General features: G+C 39.8%; 1 protein-coding gene across 22 annotated transcripts in view; it reads right to left on the bottom strand.

Annotated features, from left to right (window-relative positions):
* The window catches only part of mapk8ip3 (mitogen-activated protein kinase 8 interacting protein 3), a 210,818-nt gene extending 207,580 nt beyond the window's left edge, over nt 1-3,238 (bottom strand). For 17 of the 22 annotated variants that reach the window (XM_041229731.1, XM_041229742.1, XM_041229741.1 and 14 more), the window contains exon 1: nt 2,179-3,237. In XM_041229731.1, coding sequence (XP_041085665.1) covers nt 2,179-2,484 — 306 coding nt within the window. In that variant the 5' untranslated portion in view covers nt 2,485-3,237. Of the gene's footprint in view, nt 1-2,178 lie in introns of all 22 variants that reach the window. The other 5 variants (XM_041229732.1, XM_041229743.1, XM_041229734.1 and 2 more) reach the window with 1 other exon arrangement.
* Nucleotides 3,239-22,609: the final 19,371 nt, after the last annotated feature.

The raw sequence follows: 22,609 nt of genomic DNA, 5'->3' as shown, positions 1-22,609 counted from the left end.
CAATCAACACAGATAATGTGCATCTCCACGGCGCCTTTCTGCATAGGGCACAGCTGTCTGAAGTTTTATTTTTACTGCACTTGCCAACCTGGCATTGGCATCTCTTGCAGCTCTCAACGGGTTTGCCAGCTTCTGCTGTGGGTACATGCTTGGCAGACTTCCTCTATTCCAAATGCTTCTTGCAAGGTTCCTGTGGTAACTAAAATATATTCTCTCCTTGGTAAACTCTTCTCTGGGCATTCTTTGCAAAGTACCCAGGAGTTGATGGCTGCTAGGTCCAACACATTGTAAAACACCTGAACAGACCACCATTGGGAGCCAGATTTCACAGAATACTTCCGTGCCATCTGATCCAAAACATCAACTCCATATTATGTTGTGTACTAAAACTGCACAGTTTCTGGTATTTATTTTCACTAGTCCCGGACTCCCGATGCTAATCAACTGACTTGCAGAGCAGTGACAAGCAGGCGCCAGCCTTCAAAAGGCTGACTGAAAACAATAGCCTGTCAGCCATTCACTCAGGCAGAGAGTAGAGACTAATCTGACACATTGCAGACTGGTAAATACAAATAATAAAGCAGAACACCGTTATGAATTACCAAAATACAATTGTTTTCTGTGTGGCCATCAGCGTGACTGCTCCCAGGGCTTTTAGGTATAATGTAATATATATCCTTTATTTCTACACTCGCGCATTTCATGCTCTGTGAGAATATTTAATACACACGGACAGAAAGGTACATGAACGTGCAGCCCCATGTGTTACACGACTAGAGAAAATTACATTTTAAAACCAAAAACTGACAAAATGACTGCCACAGGGCTTTTAGTGCTAACCTATTCCATCCCCTCACCACTCTGTGTGAAGTGTTTCTAAGTCTATATTAGACAGTTAGTCTAGTTACAGCTGCTTCCTGGTATCACGTCTGTAATTGTACAGTGTGAATATACTTATTTTAATAAGTAAATGCAATGTGATTATAAAATTACAGTCAGGTCAGAGCCGTAGATGTATTTATTAACCCTCTCTGTACCACTGCAAGTATATCCTTGAAAAGTGCATTGCAGCACATACAGTCCTATCCTTTTCAAATCAGTGACTTACCGACTGACCTTCTCCCTCGTAGCTCACGTTTTTATAAGTGATTTGATGACATTTGAAAATTTGTAAGGAGTGAGCCTTCACTGAACTGTTATGTTCTATATGTTTTCCAAGTACAGTATTTGAGTAAATGGAAGCAACATTTGTTTTAAATAATGAAAATGACAATGCACTACTACATACCTTTAATAAAATTATTACTAAAAGTATACTGAATTCTTATTGAGGTAGCGTTACAAAATTCAACTGGAATCAATGACAGGACCATGAAGGGGATTTATTATTTATTCTTCCCCAACCACAATGACATTTCCTCCAGCAAATACTAGTATGGTAACACCTGACATGGCATATCTTGTTTCACAAGTCACCCAAAGTCTTTTGAACCATTGAAGGCTACCTGCTATATGATATAACTGAAGGTTCCCTGAATGGCACCTCAATATTCATCCTGTCCAGTGCTCTGTACACTAGTTTCTTGTAACTTACATTGAATTTGCTTGTAATTTGTTCTCATTAGTCCTTATTAGCTGCATACAGCATTTTGTCTGTCTCTGTAAAAAGACTGCTGGCCACTTACATTACAGTACAGGCTGCTCAGCAGTTGTTTTATTGGAGGTCTGCCACTCCTTGAAGACACAGAATACAATATTCTCATGCTGCAGTCTAAGCAACTCATGCACCAGCCAGATAGATACATTTCAGTGTAGATAACACACAGCTGCTTTCGAACTTTCCAGGTAAGAGATTTTTAATGGTTCTGTTCTTCTAGGGCCAGTTCAAACCAGCGGCGGAGTGCACACCAGAGCCGCACACTGCTGGGTTTACAGCAGAGCACTTTGCTAAGTAATTTAGTACACATTTCAAATTGTTAGTACACGTATTGAGTTGGACCAATCAGAATACAAAAAATACTACGTGTTCTAAATAAATGCAAAATTTAAAAAAATCCAACACAGCAATTTTTTTTTTTTTTTTTTGTCATTTTCCCGTAGGCTACAGTTCTGATAGAAAAATGATAGCCACGTAAGTGGTGCTACGTGTATTCCTCGTTGTTACAGTATAGCGCTTACCTCCTCAGCTTGCTTGCGCAGCGCCTTCTCCCTCTCGTACTGTGTGAGGAGCTGCTCGTTATCCTCCTTCAGCAGCTCGAGCTCCACCTCGTGCTCCTGGTTCTCTGTCAGCACCGAGTCCAGGTTCTCGAGCACGTTCACCACCAGCGGCATGAGCTCCTTCACCACCTCCTCGTCATAGCAACAGATCAGCCGCTCGAACTCGCGGTAGATGCTGTTCGCCAGGCCCGACACTCGCTCCGACATCACCGATACAGAGCCGTATTCATCCTGGTACACCGCCTCGTCTATCTGAATCTCCATCATCTTGCCAGTCTTTGTGGCGCTGATCTCCTGCAGCAACACAGCACAGGCGGAGACAATCCGTGGGCTAGCTAGGACTCCGTGGGCAGCGAAGAAAAATGTTTCCACACGAATTAGGAATATTTTGTTTCTTTTGTTTTAAAATTATTTAGTATACAATTTTGTAATCAATTGCAGTTCGATTAAATATGTAATTTTGCTCGAATAATTACGAGGCAACGATTTTCCTGTACAAAATCTCAGAATTCTTAAAGCTACGTGCATTTATTTCGTATATTCAGTAATATAATAGATTGAACGCAGGGGGTGCGACAGCATTCCCAGCAATCCTTAGCCAGGATGCTGCCTTCGTTGTTTTTGCAAGATGCTTCCCGTTGCCACCGGTACCGTCTTAACCCAAACAAAACTCAATTTAATCTAAAGCAGTAAGCATTCTAATCTGTCTGCGTCTGTCCATTTTAATGTCGATTTTGTTAAAAAAATTGTAAAAAAAACAATGAAATCTGCCCCCGGCTGTAATGCACCTGCCGCCCAACCATGCAACCAAAACATGGACAACAAAAGAAATACATAAAACGCTTTCCCTGTCCCCGTTCTCTATTTTATATCATATTCATTTTGATTTGTATTTCCAGTAAAGCGCTGGTTCACTGACGACGCCTGTGTTCTGTGTGGAATAACCAAGACCCTCCCAGCTCAGCTAACACGGCCTGCTGACCACTGCGGTGACGTCAGCGAGTCTGCAGTGAGCAAGCTCGAGCAGGATGTCTCATGCTGCAGTAACTCTGCACATCTCGACCAGCGAGCGGTGTGTTTCCCAATGATACTGCCAGGAGACGGGGAGCGGCTTAGTCCATAGTGTGGCATTAATCTTGAAGAATTACGCCAGGTTCATCCATAATGTTGCAATGATAACAATACGTATTTGTCACTGAAATGAAATGACCAAGGCGGTAAAGTAGTAACAGACTTCCTGGAAGGCAAGGCAAGCAAACAAAAAACAAATCTTTAACCTGTAGCACCAGAAGTCTGTTTTAAAATGAAAGTCCATGTTTTCAATAACATGGTTTTCTTTCCAAACTGCACATGTTAGACCTGTGTAGCTCATGGACGTGCAAGTTGGGTACATTTATGGGACTATTGTGTTTGCTAAATTTACTTTAATATTTTTAAAAAAACTGGTGTTACAGCTTTATGATTATAACACTACATACAAATTAATCATTCACTGCTTTTAAAAAATGTTCATACCATGTAGCTGTTTTAACCTAGCTGTCATGTTTTATGTTATTATTTGCATTCCACTTAAATTATTAGAGAAATACAGCACATGGCCTTTAGGGGGCAGTAATATAACTAGATTGTATCTCCGCCTGTCGCCTGGCCATATGAAAAGGTAATTGTATCCTAATATACTGCAAATGTAGATAGGAAAATATTATTTATCCTTTAAAAATATTTTAGTTTAATGTATGTGAAAAATATATAATATATTGACAAATATATAAATATGTGTTTGTCAATGTGGCCATATTTATTTCCATGGATTTCTGGCAATTATTTTAAAAGTATGAAACTATTGATTCAGTTAATTTATGTTACCATTAAAACAATGTATTTTTTGCAATCTCCTTGTGTTTTAGAAATACAAAATAAAGAACTAAAATTACAATGTATTATTATTATTATTATTATTATTATTATTATTATTATTATTATTATTACTAATGATACTAATAATAATACAGTAATTAAAAAGTATACCTTGGTATTAGTCTCCCACTAATCCCAGGGTTTAAAGGGATGAGTTATGAAGATAAATTTAAGGAATTTAATCTGTTTAGCCTGAAACAAAGAAGAACTGAGCGGAGGGCTTGATTGCGCTGTGATTTATGCGTGGTCACTTTCATTTCTATTTTATTCAATTTAGAAAAAGTGTCAGTAATTGCAAATTGGTGTAAAACCCTTGATGGATATAGGCCTATATCTCCAAATTCCTGATATGAATTCTAAAATCCTGAATAAAGTTTCTTCAGAATAAACACAAAATGCACAGAATGCACTGGGTGACTACTATATTTAAAATAGACCAAAGTACACTTGAGAGTTTATTTAATTAATTCTTAAACAGCTTCAGTCCCAACGTATCTTGTTTGGCTGGAACTCAAGCCAGAAAGAGTTTTTATTTTTTAAATAATAATATAAAAATAATAATTTATATTATGTTCAGGGATTTTATTTTAAAGTTCTACCATCTTTTATATAAAGAAAAATATGAAACGTGGACTTATTTTGTGGTATATATTTTTTTTAATTAGTGTGCATTTGCATTTTTGTGTGCTTGTTGTACTCTTCGAGGTAGGGGACACTGCTGTTGTATTCTTGAGCATGGTACTTAACCTAGATAAACGAGGCATTGTAGATTGCTCCAGTAATAACCCAACTGTATAAATGGGTAAAAATATATATATATATATTTTTAGGGGGCAAGCAACAAAGTTGCTGTGGAACCCTACTGGAATTATTATTCTTCCGCCAAACTTGTAAAAATGTCCAGAAAATCAACAGCATTGCACCCAAACTTATGAAAAGTGGTAGAGACATGTATGAACTTGTCCCATACAAAATGAGTCCATAGGTCACATGGTTAGGCAACTATATTGGTTTTAGAGAGAATTTTGGACCATCAACTTATGGTAGAGGTCTGTGCCTTTTTGCACAGACTGCCCTTGTGGTCTAGAGTGAGATTTGTTAAAACCAGGTCCTTGTTGGTTTGGCCAAAAATCTGCAAAGATCTTTTTGTCTGAAACCATCATGCCGATCGGCGTATAAATTGGCACAAAGGTCCTGTTTTTTTTTTTGTTTTTGTTTTTTTTAAATGTCCAGAAATAAATGCTTTTTTTTAATCATTTAATTACTTTGAATACATCAACATATTTTTTGAATTTTTATTCTGTCATCTACATTTATGTGCACTGCAAAAATAAACTGTGTACATGGGCAATTGTATGTAAAATAATGTGATATCTTGAAATCTTGTAAATCACCCTTAATAGTGTCTAAATCCAAGTGTCTGCTTAGAAATATAATAAAAAAATACCAAAAAAGATACCAAATGTTCAGTTGCAGTCAATGACAGTTGTAGTGCATAACACTGCTCTTCGTGAAGGAAGCGTTCAGACATAGATTCAAAGAGAGAACACATCTGCTTTGATTACATTTTCAAATAACTAATTTTCTTACAACAATTTGGTTATTAAAATATTAATATAAAACAATTAATTTATTCTTCTTCTATTTTTTAAATTTACTATCCCACAGGTTATTGTAGACCTGTGCTTAAGTGCTTAGGTACATTAAGACTTTTTTTTTTTTTTTTTAGTTGTTCTACATCTTTTTTTTTTTTAATAATTCAGATTATCAAATTTTGCACAATATCTACAGGTTATTTTGTAAACAGCGACAGCGAGTGGAAGCGACAGCAAGTGGGAGAAGTACAGGTGTGGAAAAGTACAGAGCAGTTTAGAAGCAGTAAGGAGAAATTGCATCTTTAATTGCTTTAATCAGAAAACAGAGGACATTGGGGAAACACAGCAGCAGCTCAAAGTCAAACAGCCGCGTGTGTTTTTCTGATAACAAACAAGCTGAAACTCGGAGCAGCTGATTCAAATTCAGCGCCGTTCTGAGACACGGGCGAGGGGAGGAGCCAACAGCACAGCAGAACAACACAGTTAAACGAGGCAGTCTTCCCAGAAATAATACATTTCTAGAACTTGATCAGAAACAAAATTATAGAACTTGATGTTACTGCACTAACAAATAACTATGATGTGATAGGTGTTACAGAAACTTGGTTGTCTGAGAGTGATGGGGACGAATACAATATTTGTGGGTATACACTGTATAGGAAAGACAGACAGGACAGAAGAGGAGGAGGGGTAGCGCTATACATAAGAAACAGTCTTGAAGCCCAGGTGTTAAACCTGGACAAATAAAATAAAACCGAGTCAATATGGGTCAGAATAACGGACAAAAATTTAAAGGGCATAATAATAGGAGCATGCTATAGACCGCCAGATTCAGACGGTGAGCAAAATAATCTGTTATACAATGACATTTGAAATTCGTGTAGCAAAGGATAAGCCATACTAAATATAATTTCAACTTCCCCCATATAAAATGGGAAAACCTGGTGGGTAGCACAAAGGATAAAATTGAAATGGTGGAAATGACAAATGACTGCTTCCTAACACAATTTGTCAAGGCACCGACTAGAGGGGAGGCATGCCTTGATTTAGTCTTTTCAAATAACGAAGACAGAATAACTAAAACAGAGGTCAGAGAACCACTGGCAAACTCAGACCACAACATGGTCTCATTTGAAGTGTTTTTTAAAACCCCAAAAGTAATGACTAAAGCTAAGGTTTACAATTTTAGAAAAGCAAACTATGAAGGTATGAAACAGAGACTAACAGAAGTAGATTGGAGTAAAATAGAGAAAACACCCACAGAAGAAGGATGGCTGTTCTTCAAAAATGTAGTACTAGAGGCGCAAAACAATTACATCCCTAAAGTAGACAAATCTAAATGTAAAACTAAATTGCCAAAATGGTTTAATAGATCAATTAAAAAAAATATTCAGCGAAAAAAGGCACTTTACGAGCTAAAACCAATTCCAAAATGTTTTTCCAATATTACAACAGCAAGAGAACATTCAAAGAGGAGATTAAATGTTTAAGAGATACAAATGGCAAAATCGTAGATGAAGAAAAAAAAATAGCAAATATATTAAATGATTACTTTTCACAAGGTTTTACAAAGGAAGATACTGACAACATGCCCCACATGTCATCCAGTTCCTATCCAGTTTTAAATAACTTTAGCATATCTGAGGCAGAAGTGTTAAAGGGACTAGGAGCTCTTAAAATAAACAAATCCCCTGGGCCGGATGAGATCCTCCCAGTAGTACTCAAAGAAATGAAAGAAGTAATTTACAAACCGCTAACCAAGATCATGCAGCAGTCTCTTGACACAGGGGTGGTACCGACAGACTGGAAAATTGCAAACATAATACCGATCCACAAAAAGGGAAACAAAACTGAACCAGGTAACTACAGACCAATAAGCCTGACTTCTATTATATGCAAACTTATGGAAACTATAATAAGATCCAAAATAGAGAATTACCTATATGGTAACAGGGTCCTGGGAGACAGTCAACATGGTTTTAGAAAAGGGAGATCATGTCTAACTAACTCGCTTGATTTTTTTGAGGATGCAACATCAATAATGGATAATTGCAAAGCATATGACATGGTAGAAAACATGTAGAAAACAGAAAGTACTGATTAGAGGAAAAACCTCAGAATGGAGTGTAGTAACCAGTGGAGTACCACAGGGATCAGTATTAGGTCCTCTGCTATTCCTAATGTACATTAATGATTTAGATTCTGGTATAGTAAGCAAACTTAAGAACATAAGAACATAAGAAAGTTTACAAACGAGAGGAGGCCATTCGGCCCATCTTGCTCGTTTGGTTGTTAGTAGCTTATTGATCCCAAAATCTCATCAAGCAGCTTCTTGAAGGATCCCAGGGTGTCAGCTTCAACAACATTACTGGGGAGTTGATTCCAGACCCTCACAATTCTCTGTGTAAAAAAGTGTCTCCTATTTTCTGTTCTGAATGCCCCTTTTTCTAAACTCCATTTGTGACCCCTGGTCCTTGTTTCTTTTTTCAGGCTGAAAAAGTCCCTTGGGTCGACACTGTCAATACCTTTTAGAATTTTGAATGCTTGAATTAGGTCGCCACGTAGTCTTCTTTGTTCAAGACTGAACAGATTCAATTCTTTTAGCCTGTCTGCATATGACATGCCTTTTAAGCCCGGAATAATTCTGGTTGCTCTTCTTTGCACTCTTTCTAGAGCAGCAATATCTTTTTTATAGCGAGGTGACCAGAACTGAACACAATATTCAAGATGAGGTCTTACAAGTGCATTGTACAGTTTTAACATTACTTCCCTTGATTTAAATTCAACACTTTTCACAATGTATCCGAGCATCTTGTTAGCCTTTTTTATAGCTTCCCCACATTGTCTAGATGAAGACATTTCTGAGTCAACAAAAACTCCTAGGTCTTTTTCATAGATTCCTTCTCCAATTTCAATATCTCCCATATGATATTTATAATGTACATTTTTATTTCCTGCGTGCAGTACCTTACACTTTTCTCTATTAAATGTCATTTGCCATGTGTCTGCCCAGTTCTGAATCTTGTCTAGATCATTTTGAATGACCTTTGCTGCTGCAACAGTGTTTGCCACTCCTCCTACTTTTGTGTCGTCTGCAAATTTAACAAGTTTGCTTACTATACCAGAATCTAAATCATTAATGTAGATTAGGAATAGCAGAGGACCTAATACTGATCCCTGTGGTACACCGCTGGTTACCACACTCCATTCTGAGGTTTTTCCTCTAATCAGTACTTTCTGTTTTCTACATGTTTTCTACCATGTCATATGCTTTGCAATTATCCATTATTGATGTTGCATCCTCAAAAAAATCAAGCGAGTTAGTTAGACATGATCTCCCTTTTCTAAAACCATGTTGACTGTCTCCCAGGACCCTGTTACCATATAGGTAATTTTCCATTTTGGATCTTATTATAGTTTCCATAAGTTTGCATATAATAGAAGTCAGGCTTACTGGTCTGTAGTTACCTGGTTCAGTTTTGTTTCCCTTTTTGTGGATCGGTATTACGTTTGCAATTTTCCAGTCTGTCGGTACCACCCCTGTGTCAAGAGACTGCTGCATGATCTTGGTTAGCAGTTTGTAAATTACTTCTTTCATTTCTTTGAGTACTACTGGGAGGATCTCATCCGGCCCAGGGGATTTGTTTATTTTAAGAGCTCCTAGTCCCTTTAACACTTCTGCCTCAGTTATGCTAAAGTTATTTAAAACTGGATAGGAACTGAATGACATGTGGGGCATGTTGTCAGTATCTTCCTTTGCAAAAACTTATGAAAAGTAATCATTTAATATATTTGCTATTTTTTTTCTTCATCTACGATTTTGCCATTTGTATCTCTTAAACATTTAATCTCCTCTTTGAATGTTCTCTTGCTGTTGTAATATTGGAAAAACATTTTGGAATTGGTTTTAGCTCCCTTAGCAATGTTCATTTCTATTTCTCTCTTGGCCTTTCTAACTTCCTTTTTGACTTGCGTTTGCAGTTCCGTGTACTCTTTCTGCGTACTTTCTTTTTGGTCCTTTTTTAATGCTCTGTAAAGTGCCTTTTTTCGCTGAATATTTTTTTTAATTGATCTATTAAACCATTTTGGCAATTTAGTTTTACATTTAGATTTGTCTACTTTAGGGATGTAATTGTTTTGCACCTCTAGTACTACATTTTTGAAGAACAACCATCCTTCTCTGTTTCATACCTTCGTAGTTTGCTTTTCTAAAATTGTAAACCTCAGCTTTAGTCATTACTTTTGGGGTTTTAAAAAGCACTTCACATGAGACCATGTTGTGGTCTGAGTTTGCCAGTGGTTCTTTTACCAGTCTAGTTATGTTGGAACAGTCTAGCTATAAGGGAACAGTGAAAAAAAAATACTATAGTCTTCTGCAATCAGAAAATGTATCAAGTCCGTCTCCATGTTTGCTCAGTCGAGTGTGCTGGGAAATCTTCCAAAGCTGCCCGAGTGCAGCCTGTGTTGACCGGCGACGTCAGGCGCAGACCCTGTCTGCTATGCAGATGGCGAAAAGGCATCGTGAACACATCCGCAGGCTTTTGGGAGAGTGCGTCGACTTCGCGTCAAATGACGTAGGTCTGCGAGCAAAACCTGTCGCGGAAAGGCAAACTGCTTGGCGGCAGCCAGACCTGCGTGTTCATGTTTGATTTGTCACTATAACTATTGCAACAAATATGTTCTTGAAGACATCCGAAAGCTGTTATAAGGCAACATGATTGAATGTTTTACAGAGAGCCTCTGTCATCTTCAGAACCCTGTAATACAATAACTACAACAACCTTTTGTGCTTGTGCATTTGCATTGGTATTTGTTTTGATACCCTTTCAGACCTGTTAGCTCCTCTTGATACAATACATATTCCCACTTCATGTAATGCCGCAGTTACATATCAACTAATCTTTGCTCATCCTATTTCATGCAGATCTTGAATATGCCAATAGGCTTTTCAATGACATACTGAAGTGCCAGAGCACGATCCAATCAAAAGGTGAGTTATATGTGTGCATATTTCTAAACTGCATTGTAGGGAGAGTTCACTTGTGTTTGTTTGTAATCCTCTTTCATAACCTAAATGCCTGGAAATGTATTGAAAGTATGTTGCTGACATAATAGTGGATGGTGCATCTCCAACAGACTTTTATGGTGTATACGGTAATAAAATCCTACCCTGCTTCAGTCTTACAACTACTATGAGGACATGCAATGTTCTAGACAAGAAAGTATATCAGGTATACCTAAAGAGGGGTAACATTATATTCATGAGATGGGAGTAATTGTGGTGTGTTTCCTCCTGCTTTAGCAAATGAGCCTACATGCAGTACCCAGGTTCCGAACATGGCTCCACCATTGGAAGGTACTGCCATTCTAATTACATGTGCAAAAATGCCACGTTCTTATAAGGGGATAAATCATGAACATGTCAATCTGAATACAAGATAAAAGCTAGCTTAATCAATGTAGAGTATAGCACTCAACTCTCTATTGCCTCTGAACAGGCTCAATGCACTAACAGAACCTGTGCTGTGTTTAAAACAACAACATGACTGGATCCAGAGTTGAGTGGCCCTAATCTAATTTCTACTTTACTTCATATTGTCCAGTTATGTGTGCATGTTTAATCTTCAGTATGTTTCATTCACCCAGAGTTTGATCCCAAAACAACATTGCTATTGATTGAGCTGACCCGACAGACCTGGGAACCGTATAGAAGAACAAAACCCAGTTCTACCAGTACAAAATTCCTGGCACATGGGTACACATTCTCTGTGGAAAGGATCCAAAGGAAATGGAACAACATGTTTGTGACGTACAAGCAAACCAAGGACAAACAAGGAGAGACGGTTGTTGGAAGAATTAAGTGGGAGTACTTTGAGGTATACAAGTTACGTTGTAAATGTCACTATATTATAACTAACTGCAGTACTTGTTCTGCATCCACAACAAATCAAGATATGCTTTATTGTACTACAGCATTATTCACAACAATTCATGGTTTATGATGCATATAAAAATACAGTGTACAGCAAATGTGTAGAACCTGCTCAAATATATGGCCACATCTAACCAGACTAAGTTTCAATCAAGTTTAGCTCCTTGTTTAAATACTAAATATTCTAAAGCTCAGGTTGACCAATGCTTGGTGATGGCATTTATTCTAAATGTACAATGAACCTTACAGATTCAGAGTATGTTTGAATACCCATTTCTACTTTTCTACTCTTGTCTGAAACAATTTTTTTCGCGTTTTTATTCGCTGCTTAGTTCAGCGCTTATAAATGCTGCTGTTAGTAATCACCGTTGCAGAGCAAATAAAACAGCGAGTGGAAGCGACAGCGAGTGGAAGCGACAGCGAGTGGGAGAAGTACAGGCGTGGAAAAGTACAGAGCAGTTTCGAAGCAGAAAGGAGAAATTGCATCTTGAATTGCTTTAATCAGAAAACAGAGGACATTGGGGAAACACAGCAGCAGCTCAAAGTCAAACAGCCGCGTGTGTTTTTCTGATAACAAACAAGCTGAAACTCGGAGCAGCTGATTCAAATTCAGCGCCGTTTTGAGACACGGGCGAGGGGAGGAGCCGACAGCACAGCAGAACAACGCAGTTAAACGAGGCAGTCTTCCCAGCGACAGCGAGTGGGAGAAGTACAGCGTGGAAAAGTACAGAGCAGTTTCGAAGCAGTTTGAAAGCAGGTTGACGGCTGCAGAAGAAACTAAACTTAAAAAAAAAAAAAACCTCAACATGGTCTTCAAGCCAGTAATCTGTGACACCTGCTTGATGTGGGAAATCCGAGAAAACCCAGCGGAGCTAAACCAAGTGTGCGTAAAGTGCCGCGCGATCCAGGATTTGCATAAAATAGTAAGTATGCTAGAAATGGAGCTGGAAGAAGTGAGACAGCAACAGGATCTTGAGGAACTGGCACACCCACAATTCATGGAAGTCTGCATCACCCCTAACAGACTGAAAGCCACCAGGGAGATAGAAGGTCAGAACAGCTGGGTTCAGGTAGGCAGAAGCAGGGAAAAAAAGAAACTTCATCAAACACAACCACCAGAAATCAAAACAACCAACAGATTTGAGTCACTTCAGAATTTTGATGAGCAGAACCAACAACAAGAGGATGAAAGACAGCTGGAAATAATTAATCAAAACGAATGGCTGAAGACGTGGTGCACACGGGAAGGCTTCACCTATCTTGATCATTGGACCACATTCTACAACGAGGACTATCTGTATAGACGGGATGGACTGCATTTAAATAACAAGGGAACTAGTCTACTTGGAGAAAAGATCCTCGAGCAGGTTCAGAAGCATTTAAACTAGAAAGGAAGGGGGGAGAAATCAACAAAAAAACAGAAGGGAGACCGCATCAAAACAAGAACAACAACTCAGGTAAGACAACCATTAAATGTATTTATCTAAATGCTAGAAGTATCAGAAACAAAATTCTAGAACTTGAAGCTACTGCACTAACAGGTAACTATGATGTGATAGGTGTTACAGAAACGTGGTTATCTGAGAGTGATGGGGACGAATATAATATTTGTGGGTATACACTGTATAGGAAAGACAGGCAGGACAGAAGAGGAGGAGGGGTAGCGCTATACATAAGAAACAGTCTTGAAGCCCAGGTGTTAAACCTGGACAAAGAAAATAAAACCGAATCAATATGGGTCAGAATAACAGACAAAAATTCAAAGGGCATAATAATAGGAGCATGCTATAGACCGCCAGATTCAGACGGTGAGCACAATAATCTGTTATACAATGACATTAGAAATGTGTGTAGCAAAGGAGAAGCCATACTAATGGGGGATTTCAACTTCCCCCAAATAAAATGGGAAAACCCGGTGGGTAGCACGAAGGATGAAATAGAAATGGTGGAAATGACAAATGACTGCTTCCTAACACAATTTGTGAAGGCACCGACTAGAGGGGAGGCATGCCTTGATTTAGTCTTTTCAAATAACGAAGATAGAATAACTAAAATAGAGGTCAGAGAACCACTGGCAAACTCAGACCACAACATGGTCTCATTTGAAGTGTTTTTTAAATCCCCAAAAGTAATGACTAAAGCTAAGGTTTACAATTTTAGAAAAGCAAACTATGAAGGTATGAAACAGAGACTAACAGAAGTAGATTGGAGTAAAATAGAGAAAACACCCACAGAAGAAGGATGGTTGTTCTTCAAAAATGTAGTACTAGAGGCGCAAAACAATTATATCCCTAAAGTAGATAAAACTAACTGTAAAATTAAATTGCCAAAATGGTTTAATAGATCAATTAAAAAAAATATTCAGCGAAAAAAGGCACTTTATAGAGCATTAAAAAAGGACCAAAAAGAAAGTACGCAGAAAGAGTACACAGAACTGCAAACGCAAGTCAAAAAGGAAGTTAGAAAGGCCAAGAGAGAAATAGAAATGAACATTGCTAAGGGAGCTAAAACCAATTCCAAAATGTTTTTCCAATATTACAACAGCAAGAGAACATTCAAAGAGGAGATTAAATGTTTAAGAGATACAAATGGCAAAATCGTAGAGGAAGAAAAAAAAATAGCAAATATGTTAAATGATTACTTTTCACAAGTTTTTACAAAGGAAGATACTGACAACATGCCCCACATGTCATCCAGTTCCTATCCAGTTTTAAATAACTTTAGCATAACTGAGGCAGAAGTGTTAAAGGGACTAGGAGCTCTTAAAATAAACAAATCCCCTGGGCCGGATGAGATCCTCCCAGTAGTACTCAAAGAAATGAAAGAAGTAATTTACAAACCGCTAACCAAGATCATGCAGCAGTCTCTTGACACAGGGGTGGTACCGACAGACTGGAAAATTGCAAACGTAATACCGATCCACAAAAAGGGAAACAAAACTGAACCAGGTAACTACAGACCAGTAAGCCTGACTTCTATTATATGCAAACTTATGGAAACTATAATAAGATCCAAAATGGAAAATTACCTATATGGTAACAGGGTACTGGGAGACAGTCAACATGGTTTTAGGAAAGGGAGATCGTGTCTAACTAACTTGCTTGATTTTTTTGAGGATGCAACATCGATAATGGATAATTGCAAAGCATATGACATGGTTTATTTAGATTTCCAGAAAGCTTTTGACAAAGTCCCGCACAAAAGATTAATTCTCAAACTGAACGCAGTTGGGATTCAAGGAAACACATGTACATGGATTAGGGAGTGGTTAACATGTAGAAAACAGAAAGTACTGATTAGAGGAAAAACCTCAGAATGGAGTGTGGTAACCAGCGGTGTACCACAGGGATCAGTATTAGGTCCTCTGCTATTCCTAATCTACATTAATGATTTAGATTCTGGTATAGTAAGCAAACTTGTTAAATTTGCAGACGACACAAAAGTAGGAGGAGTGGCAAACACTGTTGCAGCAGCAAAGGTCATTCAAAATGATCTAGACAAGATTCAGAACTGGGCAGACACATGGCAAATGACATTTAATAGAGAAAAGTGTAAGGTACTGCACGCAGGAAATAAAAATGTACATTATAAATATCATATGGGAGATATTGAAATTGGAGAAGGAATCTATGAAAAAGACCTAGGAGTTTTTGTTGACTCAGAAATGTCTTCATCTAGACAATGTGGGGAAGCTATAAAAAAGGCTAACAAGATGCTCGGATACATTGTGAAAAGTGTTGAATTTAAATCAAGGGAAGTAATGTTAAAACTGTACAATGCACTAGTAAGACCTCATCTTGAATATTGTGTTCAGTTCTGGTCACCTCGCTATAAAAAAGATATTGCTGCTCTAGAAAGAGTGCAAAGAGGAGCAACCAGAATTATTCCGGGCTTAAAAGGCATGTCATATGCAGACAGGCTAAAAGAATTGAATCTGTTCAGTCTTGAACAAAGAAGACTACGTGGCGACCTAATTCAAGCATTCAAAATTCTAAAAGGTATTGACAGTGTCGACCCAAGGGACTTTTTCAGCCTGAAAAAAGAAACAAGGACCAGGGGTCACAAATGGAGTTTAGAAAAAGGGGCATTCAGAACAGAAAATAGGAGGCACTTTTTTACACAGAGAATTGTGAGGGTCTGGAATCAACTCCCCAGTAATGTTGTTGAAGCTGACACCCTGGGATCCTTCAAGAAGCTGCTTGATGAGATTTTGGGATCAATAAGCTACTAACAACCAAAGGAGCAAGATGGGCCGAATGGCCTCCTCTCGTTTGTAAACTTTCTTATGTTCTTATGTTCTAATGGATACACCACCTGCATCAGGATTCATCATCTCCACACCAGTTTCCTACAGACACAGACCCACCTCAAGCATCGCCTCACATAACACCTTCTCCAGAACCATGCACACCCTGTCCTTCACACACCCAGACATCTGGAACACAGGACACCCATACAGACTGTTCATTCATCACACCAGTCACATCGCACCTCAAAGTAGGGGAGAAAAGGAAGAAGAAATCAGATCCTCCACAGTCATTTCTGCACAGTTATGAGCAACATCCACTGAGACGCACTAAAGTACTTGAGAGGCTTGTCACCAAATGGACAAATGCTGGGGAACAAAGGCTATGGAATCAGGACAGAAGGAGAGGAGAGAGAAGATGAAATCTTGGCCTGTTTAAAGGACATCTCTTGTACTGTTGGAAAAAAAAACTGTTGGACCTTTAATATGTTGTATACAAATCAATATTTAATTTGGAATTCATTTCTGTATGTTTGTATTGTCTGTGCACCTCCATTAGTCTGAGTATAGGGTATGTCTGTATTTACGTAATTACCCATGACAACCAAAATCTACAATAAATGTTAGAAGGCTGTGCAATGGAATATGGAATATATATATATATATATGAAGTAACAGAACAGGCATAACTGTATTACAAGGAATATGATGGCAATTTACAAACAGTGAGCAGATTACATTATGCTTGTAATGGTGCAATTAACTCTAGACTGCATATAATAGAATATCAGCAATGATAGTTAGGAAAACTGTGGCTAAGTGGCTGATGATTGTGAACAGGTGTAGAGGTGATGTAGTGCAGGAGTAATCATGGATAATTGTAATCTAGTTTGTAACTTGTTTTTTATTTATAATCCAGGTCTTATAAGGCGACCAAATAATAAACCCCAGCAATACACAACGATGTGTATTGCACGGAGATGAAAACAGAGTGCAGTCGTGCTCGTGGTGGGTGATAAACATGGTTATTTTGTGACTTTTGGTGCAGTTTTGATCCGGCTTGTGCTGGCCCAAGGCAACAGCTCCAGATACGTGTTTGCTGTCTGGTGGTTTAATAAACAGTTCTCTTTTTATTTCTCCGGCAGTCACTACTGCAGCTCTCTCAGTCCTTCCAGGTTAAAGCACAGACCCAAGTGAAGGAAAAGATTAATGATTCTCCGCCCCCTTTGTGCTATCACACATGACCCCTTGGTTAACAATTGCATCTGCTTTTATTGCTTGCAGCTGCTACCTTGTTTACCTTCCAGGTCAATACATTCCTGCAACAGAGTCTGGCCTTCATCCAGGCTGACCGACTTCCCAACCCTGGAAATGAACTGTCAGGCCAGCCCATCCAAAGACTTTCCCTTTCGCTTTTTCGTGCCCTCATAGGTCGGGAGGGAGAGTTCCAACCAGAACTCATATTTCCATCACGTATCCCACCGCTCAGAGTCCAGCCGCAGGAACACTCAGCTGAATCTAACTTTCCCATTACTCCCCCCTCCTGGGAAAAATAATCTGCATTTTGATGGTCCTTCCCTGCACAGTGTATCATGTGGTACTTGAAGGGCTGCAATGACAGATACCACCGAGTTATTCGGGCATTGCTGTCCTTCATCATGCTTAACCACTTGAGTGGGCCATGGTCTGTGACAAGATCAAATGAGTGCCTCAGCAGGTAGTATCGTAAAGAGTGAGTAGCCCATTTAATGGCCAAACACTCCTTTTCAACTACAGAGTAGTTACGTTCTTTGGGTAGCATCTTTTTGCTGATGTACAATATCGGATGGTCTACTCCACCTACCTTTTGGGACAAGACAGCACCCAAACCTACATCTGATGCTTCAGTGTGGAGGATGAATCTCTTGGTGAAATCTACTGTGATTAAAGTGAGACTGGCAAAGTCTATGCTTAATAGTATCAAACGCCCCGTGACACTCAGCTGACCACTTAATTAAATTTGGCACGCTCTTTTTGGTGAGTTCAATTAAAGGGTTAACCACTGTGGCATACTCGGGGATAAAGCGGCAGTAATAACTTGCTAAAACCTGGTCCATCAGTCTCTGAAAGGCAGCGGGCGAACCATGTAGCCCAAATGGCATGGTTTTAAAGTGGAACAGGCCTTCTGGTGCTTTAAATGTGTTTTTTTTTTCTCTAGAACTGCGGGTTAAGGGGATTTGCCAGTATCCCTCTGTCAGGTCCAGATAAACCTCGGTTTTCCCAGTCTATCTAGACGTTCATCGATCCGAGGCATAGGGTACGCATCGAACTTGGCAATAGCATTTACCGTTCTGAAATCTATGCAGAAGCAGTTGGAGCCTCTTTCTTTCCAACTCTTTCTTGGCCACTATGACAACAGAACTGCAGCACTCACTCCTGGAAAGCTCGTTCCCCCATCGAAATAATTTTTGTGCTAGGAGTCTGGACAGGGGCTTAAACCATCCTCTACATTGCCTTGGGCTATAAATAAGACCTCCTTTGCCTGCCAGGGCTTTAATAAATTAATATGATAAATTTCACGTTCATTACGGCGATCAGGTTGTCTAATTTCATAATTCACCTTCCCTATAGCCCGAATCACTTCATATGGCCCCTGTCATTTAGCATATAATTTCGTTTCTGATGAGGGAAGAAGAGGCATTACCTTGTCTCTTGGTTGAAAGGTTTGAATTAGGGCATTTTTGTTTTAATGGTGCTATTGTCAGTGCTGAGTCGATCTGAGGTTGTCCTGGGCCAAACGACCGACCAAATCTAGTCAAGCTCTTAGTAGGAGCACATGGTTCACTACATTTTTGGACAAGCCTTTGTGCTCCTCCCACCCCTGTTTCAACAGATCAAGGATGTTGAGAGGCATTCGGCCACACAGGAGCTTTAAGGGGAAGAACCCTGTTGAACTCTGTGGCACCTCTCTCACTGCAAAAAGGAGGGGGGGGGAGGGAAGAAGCGATGCCCAATATTTTTGCTCTTGTGTTACAAATCGTCTCAGCATGGACTTCAAGGTCTGATTAAAGCGTTCCATCTGTGCCAAATCTTCCGTCTGTGGATGATAAAGATGTCCTGATGGGACGTATTTTTTATATTTTATATACCTGCTGTAACATTCTAGACTAAAAATTGGTTCCATGATCAGTCAAGATCTCCTTGGAGATCCCTACTCTAGCCATAACCCATACTAACTCAGTGGCTATTGCAGCGGCACTAGTGGATCTCAATGGAACTGCCTCTGGGCATCGCGTTGCATAATCCACCACTACTAATATATGCGTATACCCCGAGTCAGAAGGTAGCAAAGGGCCAACTATGTCCATTGCAATGCGTTCAAAAGTAGTGGAAATAATCGGCAGTAGGACGAAAGGGGCAGGGCACAGTCGACTCGGCGCTACTCGCTGGCATTCTGGGCTTGTGGCTACATATTTTTACACATCAGTATGAAGACCTACCCAATAGAATCAAGCCAATATCCGCTCCCTTGTCTTCTCAGCTCCGTGGAGCTCTGCAAAAGTGAAATCATGCACCAGCCTCATGACCTCGGTTTGACAAGATGGGGGAACTAATAACCTTGTTACAGGCTGTCCTGTGCCCACGGCTAGATTTACCCTATACAGTAATTGCCCCTTGATACTGAAATGTGGATATACTAGTGCCCCAGCGCCATCAAGATCCTTACCTTCAATAGACTGGACCTGCCCCCAAGAGTGCACTAATGACGGGTCATTGTGTTGGCCCTACACTATGTCTGCTCTTGAGTACCACATGTCCGGTATATTGCTCTAGAAAGGGCTGGAGTAGCAGAATTATTCCGGGCCCTGGATGGCCCAGCTAAAAGAATTGAACCTCAAAGAAGACTACGTGGCCCATTCCCGACAATGTCGACCCAAGGGACTTTTTCGACCTGAAAAAAGAAACAAGGACCACTGCGTTGTTGTTGAAGCTGACTCCTTTTGACCAGCATTTGTTACCATTCAAGCATTTTCCCACCAGACCCCAACCTTGTCTCAAAGATGCTCCCTCCCATTTTGCGGTCCGTCTCTCCTAATTCGTTTTTTTAGGATGGAAAATAGGGGAAAACATTTCAGTGTGAAAAGGAAACACATCACCAATTCTTTCCTTTTTCTTTTTTTCTGCCACGTTTACATGTGTGGCTGAGAATGACATTATTTGCATCAATTCTTTGAATTTTGGCCAGTCTCGGCCCAGAATAACTGGGTGTGGCAACCTTTCCGCCACCCCTACTACGAGGTGACGTTTTATCAGTCCTACCGCTAAATACACTTTTAGGGGTTTTGGTATGCCGCCGTGTCTCCATAGATATAGGAGATGGCCACCTGGCCTTGTGGCCACCATGACACACCGCCCAGGAGAACTGTTCTAATTAAAGTTTGCTCACAGCCCGTGTCCACTAATGCGCGGGTTTTCACATGACCAAAAACTACATCAATCATACAAGGCCCCTCCCGACCATTTTCCCAGCGCTTACCCTTTTCAGGTGCCCAATTACATGCGGACACATCACACTCCATGGCAGCGGGGCATGACCTCGCCTTATGTCCCTGTTTGACCAGGTCATAGTCGGCGCCATTGAGGTCACTCATCGCCTGGTAGGCTGCCTGAGCTTCCCCAGTCAGGCAGGGTCCCAGCTGGTTTGCCCAGAACTCCCACCGACATCTTCCTCACCCAAGCCTTCGGTGTCAACATTACTGGTGTTGCAGTAGGGGCTGGCACTGTTGAAATTGCCAGCTCTAACCGCTCAATGAGCGCAGTGTAGTGCTCCTCCCTCCTTCTCTCCTCTAAGTCCCGTCTGTTTTCCAGTGCCGCCAGTGTGTTGCGATCCATCCCGTGTCTGACATCACGTGTGGCAAAGTGGCTGGTGATTGTGAACAGGTGTAGAGGTGATGCAGTGCAGGAGTAATCATGGACAATTGTAATCTGGTTTGGAAAGTGTTTTTATTTTTAATGCAGGTCTGGCGACTATGTGTATTGCACAGAAATGAAAACAGTGTTACAGTCCCAAATAATAATCCCAAATTATCTGAGGCATGCAGTCGTGCTCGTGGTGGGTGATAAACAAAATTATTTTGTGACTTTTGGTGCAGTATTGATCCGGCTTGTGTTGGCCCAGGGCAACAGCTCTGGATACGTCTTGGCTGTCTGGTGGTTTAATAAACACAAATAAATACAAACAAACACAACACTTACGAATACTCTTTTCAATTCTCTTTTTATTTCTCCAACAGTCACTACTGCAGCTCTCTCAGTCCTTCCAGGTTAAAGCACAAACCCAAGTGAAGGAAAAGATAAATGATTTTCCAGCCCTTTATGCTACCCCCTGGTAAACTATTGCAGCTGCTTTTATTGCTTGCAGCTGCTACCTCATTTACCTTCCAAGTCAATATATTCCTTCATCCAGTCTGACCAACTTCCCGACCCTGGAAATGAACTCAGGCCAGCCCGTCCAAAGACTTTCCCTTTCGCTATTTCGTGCCCTCACAGGTCGGGAGGAAGATTTCCAACCAGAACTCATTATATCTCTGTCACAGACACACACACTTTATGCTTTGAAATGTTAAATGTTTCATCGCAATGTGTTTCCCCTGTTTTATACCCTACACTTGCTTCCTATTACTCCTTACTCAGAGCTCTCTTTTACCACACTGCTTCTTATCTACAGTACCTTGTCTTTCCCTATATCCACTCTCTCCCTTTCCGTTCCTCTGCTGCTGGTCAATTGGTTGTGCCTTCACGTGTCCAGCTGCTCGTGCCTGCTCTTTCTCCTCCTTTGCCCCTCAGTGGTAGAATGAGCTATAAGGACTATACCAAATCTTACCACCTTTAGATGATTCTTCACGATGGATCTGTTTAGAATACACTTGTAGACCTTTTTAATCATCTTCTATATTCAATGTGATGTATATTGATGTATTTTCTAATTTTATTACCCTTACTCTATAATGTATGTATAGAGCACTGTATGTTAGTCTTTGTTTTTACCATGTAAGTTGTCTTGCATAATAGGCATCAGATAAATGACATAATCATAAAGCAGAACAGTAACTAGTGGTTTCACAGAACCCGATCAGCACTAATCTGGGACTACTCAATGCTGATTAACATTGAGTAGTCTAAGATTAGATCTAATCAGCAGTGCAACCTGTTGTATTGACTGAATTGCTAGGTTTTATTCTAAAGAAGGAAATACCCCACACAGAAGCCAGGTAGATAGAAAATATTTTAATCAAGAGTGTCAGTGAACTAATAATATCCCTGGATAAACTAGTTTGGTTACCGGACTCCATCATCTTATGCAATTATATTTTGCTATACTTTTCTGTTACATTTTGTTTATCCTTATAATAAATACAATCATTGTGAGACATACATGTATTTGTTTAAAATGTAGCATTTAATTAATTGTAAAAAGGCTTTGGCTAATAAAATACTGACAACTATGCAAAATGTATTTGTACTGTCTACATCGTTTGCAATATGTACGTTTTCTCAGGTTGCTGTAATTGATGAAGGCGGTGGAGCACGAAAGGAACTTCAATTACTTATATTTCTTCTGCAATGGCAAAATCAATGAAGTTGGTTGCCATGTTTGCTCGGTAGACTGTGCTGGGAAACCTCCTAAATATGTCCTAGCTCGTCTACGCAGACGGTGACGTC

The sequence above is a fragment of the Polyodon spathula genome, chromosome 26, assembly GCF_017654505.1.
Source record: "Polyodon spathula isolate WHYD16114869_AA chromosome 26, ASM1765450v1, whole genome shotgun sequence".
NCBI classification, from domain to species: Eukaryota; Metazoa; Chordata; class Actinopteri; order Acipenseriformes; family Polyodontidae; genus Polyodon; species Polyodon spathula.
Note: the sequence above shows the minus strand (reverse complement) of the source record. Positions and strands in the feature narration are given on the sequence as shown.